The sequence below is a fragment of the Leucoraja erinacea genome, chromosome 29 (assembly GCF_028641065.1).
Source record: "Leucoraja erinacea ecotype New England chromosome 29, Leri_hhj_1, whole genome shotgun sequence".
Classification (NCBI taxonomy): domain Eukaryota; kingdom Metazoa; phylum Chordata; class Chondrichthyes; order Rajiformes; family Rajidae; genus Leucoraja; species Leucoraja erinaceus.
Genome location: NC_073405.1, coordinates 13,047,239 through 13,055,726, shown reverse-complemented (window position 1 = coordinate 13,055,726; position 8,488 = coordinate 13,047,239). Strand labels below are relative to the sequence as shown.

Here is an 8,488-nt window from a genome sequence, read left to right as displayed (position 1 = left end):
GCCCATCTCCCCTGATCTGCATATAATCCCCTAAGGAAATATTACTATGACTAAAATTCAACTGAGACGTTTCAAGTTAAGCGATTAAACGATCGACAGATTAAATTGACAGATATGCCATGACAAACTTTTCAAAATGGGTTTCCCTTTACAAGAAAAATATTTTATGTATTTTTAATCTCAGTTCAAACTGTTTCAAAGCTGTCAGACAACATTGGATAATCTATTAACCATCTTTAATTTACATCTGGTGGTGGGCAGAATTGTGTTCTCTTCTGGCTAAGTGCAGAGTTAATATAATCCTCTTCCGTTATGTGTTATGCACAGTGCCCCAGAGCTTAGTTTGTAGAGAAAAGGAATTGTGAGTGTGGGTCTTCATCATGGAGAAAAAATATTTCTTAGAAGCAAGGGAAAGAACTTTAGGTACAATCAATGATTCATTGTTGTGTAGACACAAAATGGTGGAGTTGTGTCCTCAGCGGGACTGAGCATCTCTGGAGAGAAAGAATGGGTGATCTTTCGGGTCGAGACCCTTCAGACCAGAGCCATGGGAAAGGGAAACGAGAGATATAGACGTAGAGAGTATTGTATTCACACTATCTTACTGACACCCGCGACTGTTCATGACCCGTCACTGATTCTCATTTCGGTCATTTCAACACGAGCGCAAAGCGTAAAAAAATCGAAACTAGATAACGTGGGTAAACTGAGAATGAACCGTCTGCATTAAATTCTTCCTGCTTAAACCGGTCTTTAACAGTGAATATTGTGGATTTTCAAATCTTTAAATTTGTTCTTAGAAATGCGATCTCATGTTTGGTCGCCAAAACAATTTTGCGTAAAGATGGCAAGTGGGTGTTCGTTTCACTTTTTCAGTTTCTTTGAAAAATGTCTAGACACGGAGGTGGGATGCTAAATGTTGGACTCATCGCGGTTAATATAATTTTTTGGAACGTTTGTATTTGATTCTTCTAAACCTAACGTAATCTGGCATATTTTACTTAAATGTGCGTTGGTGCTTTGGGAAACTTTGGATCAGTTGGCGCGTTTGAGGTTACTGTCCATCGCCATTAACAGTTGTTTTTTTTATTATTTCTTCTTGTGTTAAAGCCTTCAATTTGCACCTGTTACGTGATCTGGCGACTTCGCAGGAAAATGCACAGGAATTGAGAAACGAATGAGGTAATCATAGACGAGAAGGAAATAAATTAGAGAGAGAGGCGGGGTGATGGTGTAGAAGGGGACGTGAAATAAAAATAAGGAAATTGAGACACAAGGAACTGCAGATGCTGGAATCTTCAACAAAAACACAAAACGCTGGAGTCACTTATCGGGTCAGGCAGCAAAAAGAAAAGATGTTATCGTATGTGAGAGAAGGGGAGAAATAAGAGAAGCCCAAAACCGGACAGAATGGGGAAGAAAGAAAAGTGGATTTACGGTCCTGAAACCGGTGTTGATGGAAGAAAGAGTTCGGCAGCATTATTGATCTGCTAGTTATTTCATGTTATCGCATTAAGGAGACAATGAGACCAATATCTCATTCGACCAAGACCAATGAGACCAATATCTCATTCGAAACTATATGGTAATGAACAGTGTAAAAAATCACGCTTCCGCGGAAGGGCACCCAGCAGCCCACATCTGATACCTGTGAAACTCCACCATTACGAGATCTCACGGCCCGGGCGGCTTCATTGCAATGCAAGTTACTCGAAATGTTTGCATAACAGTAATTGTCATAACGAGATGTAGATTAGGTAAAGAAGCACGAAAAACCGCAATCTCCTCTTAGCCAAATACCATTGATCCCAGCTCATATAAAATAGATTGATATCCCGTGTGAAAAAGAGTCCTGACCAGTAACGTCTACTATCCACGTTCTCCCCAGATGCCCCGGTTCCGCTGAGTTATTCCAGTACTTTACGTTTTTATTTATAAACCAGCATCTGCAGTTCCTTGTATCTCCAATATTATAATATTAATATTAAGCACTTCCAGTATTTTGAGTTGCACCGCCTATATAAGGAGTTGTCTGCATTTATTTAAATTCTGCTTTCACGACATTAATAATGCTGATGTGCTTTTTTTTTATAGCAGATTTGATAAACTAGTTTGCTGTCACGTTGGTGAGGGCCCGGGAGAGGCGTGAAAGGAGCGGGAGCGCGCCCCGCCAGCCCGGGGTGCACGTGCACGGCGCGGGCCTGAGGCCCAGCAGCGGGCGGGCGGGCGGACGAGGCGCATTCGAGGCGGGTCGTTGGGCGATCGATGAGGGGCGGTAGCCGCCTTCCTTCTCGGTGAGACGGGCGAGGGGCGAGCGGAGGGAAAGGCCCAGGACACCCGGTCCAGATATGCTGTCGGCCTTCGACGTCAAGGTGGACGTGGAGCCGCCCAGCCCGAAGCACGATAGCTTCAGGAGCCGGTTAAACTCCCGCAGGAAGAGAGAGTTCATGCCCGAGGAGAGGAAGGACGCGTCGTACTGGGAAAAGCGGCGGAAAAACAACGAGGCCGCCAAACGGTCGCGGGAGAAGCGGCGCTTCCACGACTTGGTGCTGGAGAGGAAGATGCTGGCGCTGAGCGACGAGAACACCTACCTCAGGGCCGAGCTGCTCACGCTGAAGGCCCGGCACGGCCTCATCACTTCCTCAGTTTATGCCCAAGAGGCACAAATCCTGGACAGCTACATGCAGAAGCATCTGGCAAGGCAGAGAAGCATGGAGATGGATGCGCCTATTTTGGAAGTGGATTCCCTCCCATTCATCCGAGATGGCATCTGCAACAGCCATATGATATGCGCCCCAGGGAGACTTTCCGTTGAATCTATGTCCCAACATGTACAAGATAGTCCATTTCCCAAAGCCTATGCTATTCCTACCTCAATTGGACTACAGAAGCAACATCCTCCAGAAAGCTCTGCTGATGAGCCGACTATGCACAATATTCCCTCGAATCAATTAATATATTCCAGATACCCCTGCTCATTCAATGAAACATATGCCTGCTACAAACCATCAAGTGTTTTCACAACTGCAATAGAAGTGAACAGTAAAAGCAGCAAGAGAGAATCAGAAGATGATGCTGATGATGAACAAGAGGTTCCTAAGATGCATCATTTTTCTTCTTTCAAGGACTGCAGATTTGAATGCCCAACAGTCATGAAATCAAATTGTTCTGCCCTTCCTCACAAACTGAGAATTAAGGTAAAACCGATGCTGGCAAAAGAAGAAAAGGATGGTCCAGAATTTGATCTTGAAATGTCCTGGAAGAGACAGACTCCACTCGAAAATACCAGGAATATTTCAATGACAGAGGTCAAAGACATTGATGTGAGTTTGTGTGATGGTGTTTGTGAATGCAAAGCAGCATTTAAACCTGTTACTTTATTGCCCATTTGTCATTCAGTTTAATTGAGGCTTTTATTATTTGTGACCATGAATTGTTTGTTTATTGCTCATAAATTCTTTATTTTGTGTTTTGCTTGGAAATTTTACATTAAGGGGGAGAGTAAACTTAACTTGTACATCGTTGGAACTTTTAAACTTTTGATAATGCCATTGAAATTGAATTAATCATATTTTGGGAATATTTAGTGTTGGAGAGAAAGAATGATCTACCAAGTTGTGACTTTTATGTACTTACGAAAAATCCCCAAAAGATGCTTTTTCAATGTTACAGGATGATTTTAACAGATTACTTTGATAGCAATGTTTTAAGTACAATGTATTTGTGTGAATTAAATGGAAATACATTTATATTATTAAAATTTGGTTTTGGATGAAAAACAATGAATAATTAACGAATAACAATGAAATGAAATATGAACATACTGCAGAACAGCACAGCACAGCACAGGAATAGGCCTTCAGCCCACAATATCCATGAAGAGCATGATGTTGTTAAACTAATCTCATATGCCTGCATCTCCATGAATTTATTTAAAAGTATCTTAAGCGTCACTATTATATCTGCCCCCACCACTACCCGTGCAACGTTTTCCAGGCACCCACCTCTCACTGTATTAAAAACAATTGCCCCACACATCTACTGTAAACATTTCCCCTCTTATCTTAGCCTTGCTCTGAAGTCTTTTACAATTCCACCATGGGAAAAAGGGTTCTGATTATCTACCCTATCTATGTTTAGTTCAGTTTTGAGATACAATGCGGAAACTGGCTCTTCGGCCCAGCGAGTCCGAATCGATAGCGATCCTCACACATTAACACTATCCTGCACACAAGGGACAATTTACACATACACCAAGCTAATTAACCTACGTACCTGTACGCCTTTGTAGTGTGGGAGGAAACGGAAGATAACCATATAACCAGATCTCGGAGAAAATCCAGGCGTTCACAGGGAAAACGTACAAACTCTGTACAGACAGCGCCTGTTGTCGGGATCGAACCCGGGTCTCTGCTCTGGGCCGTGCCCCTGTGCCGCCCGATAATTTTTATGCCTCATAATTTTATGTACTTCGATCAGGTCTCTCCTCAACTTCTGATGTTCCAGAGAAAACAAGCCGTTTGTCCAACCTCTCCTCATAGCTAATATCGTCTAATCCAGGCAGCAATCTGGTAAAACAGCGGTTCAAACAGCATCTCTGGAGAAAGGGAATAGGTGATGTTTCAGGTCGAGACCCTTCTTTAGACTGAAGAAGTCTAAAATGTCACCCTATTTCTTTTCTCCAGAGATGTTGTCTGGCCCGCTGAGTTAATCCAGGTTTTTGTGTCTATCTTTGGTTTAAACAGCATCTGCAGTTCCTTTCTACAGCATTGTGGTAAACCTCTTCCGCACTATCTCCAAAGCCTCCACATTCTGCGCACGATAATCCAAAGGTGGCCGAACCAAAGTCCTACAAAATTGTTAGAAGACTTCCTGACTGTTGTTCTCAATGCCTTGACTGATGAAGTCGAGCATACTATATGCTTTCTTTACCATTCTATCTACTTGTGTTACCACTTTCAGGAATGTCTGGTCCCGAAGATCCACTTCGCATCAGTGCTGACATTAACTATATACTTTCTCTCTACATTCGACCGCCCAAAGTAATACACCTCACTTGCTCACTAAACTCATTGCATTTCGATGCTTTAATCATGCTTTCTTCCGCTGATTTACCTCCAGTAATCTACCTGTTTTGTGTTATTTCCAATCAGATGTTAAACTTTTAAAATCATGGTAATTTATTTAATACTTTATTAAATCAATTAATATATTCCAGATATTACCATTCATTTAGTTCATAATATAAATGTTGATGTCTTTCCAAGTATTTTTATTGGGAAGGAAAAATGCTCACTGGATAGATCCAAGTCTGTTTGCCTTTTGGAATCTAAAGTATGAATAACTCTCTGAGTGTGTAAATTGTAGCAGTAGTGCAGTTTCACTGATGTAAATAGCTCTTTGTTCTTCACCTGCTATCACTGACTTTACTGTATAAGTGTACATAGGAAACGACAGACAATTTGAATCTCAGAGGCATCAAAATCTAGATACAGCTCTCTCAGGTTCTTAACATACCTTAATTAAGATATAGGTAGAAGTTATAAAGCCGGGCTTCTGTTTCCATCCATTAATATTTTCAGACTTTTGGGTTTTGAACCCTGCGAGGCTAAGCAGCAACTCGCAGAGACCTTCTCATATCTATCCCTTACTCATGATCCCATCAACAAACACCACGCCACTGTCTCTCAGACCATCACAGATCTCATTACTCCAGCAATTTCCCTTCCACATTTGATAGTTACTCAATCCTGTACTGCCTTTTTCTAGCTCCCATCTATAATCCACAATTAGGACTACCCTGGTCGGCCATTCTTTCACCTAGCTCTTGCCCCACTGAACACATCTCCCCATACCTCAATTCTATCTTGCCCACTCCCACCATCCTTCTTAGCCAGAACTCCTCACACGCTCTGCCATTTCAACAACTTCAAAATTCCTAGGCACCCACTGGCTCATTTTTACCATAAACTTATTTTAGTTCCCTTCACTTTAAATATATACCAGTTTGTTAATAATATAACTGAACATATTTTGGATATCTATAAAACACATTAAGATTGAATGTGACTAGTTCCCAGGTTCTGCAGTATGTGTTTTTTTTGCCACATTTCTTTTGTTTGCTACTATTTACATTTTTAGCGCATTTGAAGTTGTGAAATCATGCGTGATGTATTTTGAGCTGTAACTCTGAGTTCCAATAAGATATTTGATGGAGTGGGCATTCTTATTTATTTGTAACAAAACAGAAGGAAGTTATTTTATCAATCAAGGCCATTCGATTTCCAAGCAGAACAATTCCTTTTCCTCTCTTGCAACCCTAACTGACAGGTGCATGTAGAATTGGAGAAGCAGCAACATTTTTAGATACTTTTGTTCCATATCTCTAAAATCTTTGTTAAAACAAAAAAAAATCAAACCTGGATTTAAATTTAGCAATTGACTGAGCGGAAATTGGCAATTGTGGAGGAATGGTGAAAGTATGTGCTGTGTGCAGTGCACTTCACACAAAATGGTGATTTTCAGGAAGAATATCCTTAGTTTGTATAATTTTTCTTTATAATTATATCTCGATTCCAACTGCCTTTATTAAATCTAAGTTGAATTCTTTTTTTACAGTAATTTCCCACTGAGTTGTGATGTTCAGAACTACTACCAGCATTGCTGGTTTAATCATGATTTTTTTAACCTATAGTTAGCTTTCTAAGTATAAAATCAACATTCTGTGGGCCTTTATGAATATGTGTTTCTGTATCTCCTTGACATTGTTCATTGGTGAGTCTCTTTGGACCACCAGTATTTTCTGCTAATTAGAAATTATCTTCTTTTCTCCACTTTAGCGTAATGAATTATTTAAATTTATTTACACTGGGAAAATTTGTGTCAAATACCATTCAGCAGTTTTATCCATTAATATCGTCTTGTAATCATGTAATTATCGCTTTAAAATTTGTAAAACAATATTTTCAGCCATCATTAAACGGTGTTACCGTATCTTGGAAAAGAGCATATTTTTGAAGAACTACATTTGATAATAGTGTAAAAAATTGAAGAGAAATTTAAGAAATACTAGACCAAGTGGGACCCGTTGGGCCCCATTCCCCCAACACAATATTCCACCATTCGCACTTTTTATGTAAATGAGATTCGGGTTCCCATTGTGATGTAATTGTGAATGGAAGAATTTGATTAAAACGGAGTTTTTTGAAAATCGCGATTTTTTAATGTAAATGAGATTCGGGATCCTATTGTGACGTCATTATGATGCTGAACACGGCAGATGGGCAGGGCAAGTGGAAAAGTCGTTTGAAAAGTGATTTTTGTAAAGTTTAAAATCTCAATAACTTGTAAAATATACCATCAATCTGAACCAAATTAGTGGTCTGGATTAATAATCCTGGGATATGATATGTAATCTATCAACAACATAATTCTGCACCAATAGATATTAAAAGCCTGATCCTTTTAGTTCATTGAAGACGTCTTTACATTCCTGAATCTCATTTCTACCAACTTGTTAGGATATTTTGCTGTTTGTGTTTTGCTGCAAGCATAATTTTACTGCCTTAGGGAAAATTAATGTACAGAACACCATATATCCACACATGGGTTACTAAACTATTTACTTGCCAGTTAAAATCCGTGACAAAAATTGATGGTGAATATCACCGAGTCAGAGAGACCAAGTGCATGGAAACAGACCATTTGGATCAACAAGTCCATGCTGACCATGATTCTCACCTGCATTTGGCCCATATCCCTCGAAACCTTTCCTACCCAAGCACCTATCCAAAATGTTGTTATTGTCCCTGTCTCAACTACTTCATCTGGCAGCACATTCCATGTATGTACTCCCTGCTTAGAACAAGCTGCCTCTCGAGTTACTCTTATATCATTTCACTCTCTCCTTAAACCTGTGCCATCTAGTTCTTGATTTCCCCTTCCCCGGGAAAAAAACACTGCACATGTACCCTATCTATTCCCCTTGTGATTGTACACATCTCTCCAAGATCACCGTTCTGCACTCTGGACTTCAAGGAGTAAAGTCTTACCTTGCCGAAACTCCCTCTGCAGCTCAGTCCCTCAAGTCCTGGCAAAATCTCCTCTGCATTCACTCCAGTTTAATAGCATCTTTCCTATAGCAGGTAACCAACACAGCAGTTCTTTCCCACACAATACTTCAAGTGTGGCCTCACAACATTAGCCATTATAATGAATGTTCATATATCTCAGTCACAGCTCATGCACTTTCTTCTCCAGCTTCATTGTCCTTAGACATATCCTATCAGGCCCGGGACATTCTACCTTTGTATGGTTTAAGACATCTAACACCTCTTCGACTGTAATACAGACCGGCCTCAAGATATCGCCATTAACTTTCTTAATTTCCTTTGTCTTCATGTCTTTCTCCACAATATGAGGAGAAGAGAAATATACATTGAGGACGGTGCTAATCACTTGTGGCTCCACTCTTAGATGACCACTTTGA

The 8,488-nt window shown here is 40.4% G+C and overlaps 1 protein-coding gene across 1 annotated transcript; it reads left to right on the top strand.

The window, feature by feature from the left end:
- Positions 1 to 410: 410 nt before the first annotated feature.
- Positions 411 to 5,087, top strand: LOC129711182 (nuclear factor interleukin-3-regulated protein-like). The gene is made up of 2 exons (XM_055658643.1): positions 411 to 1,182; positions 2,095 to 5,087. The coding sequence occupies exon 2, from the start codon at positions 2,349 to 2,351 to the stop codon at positions 3,402 to 3,404; it is 1,056 nt and encodes a 351-aa protein (XP_055514618.1). The 5' UTR covers positions 411 to 1,182; positions 2,095 to 2,348; the 3' UTR covers positions 3,405 to 5,087.
- The last annotated feature ends 3,401 nt before the right edge of the window (positions 5,088 to 8,488 follow it).

Excerpts from the sequence above, each read along its gene's own strand:
- LOC129711182 (XM_055658643.1), top strand. The coding sequence starts at position 2,349 with ATGCTGTCGGCCTTCGACGTCAAGGTGGACGTGGAGCCGCCCAGCCCG.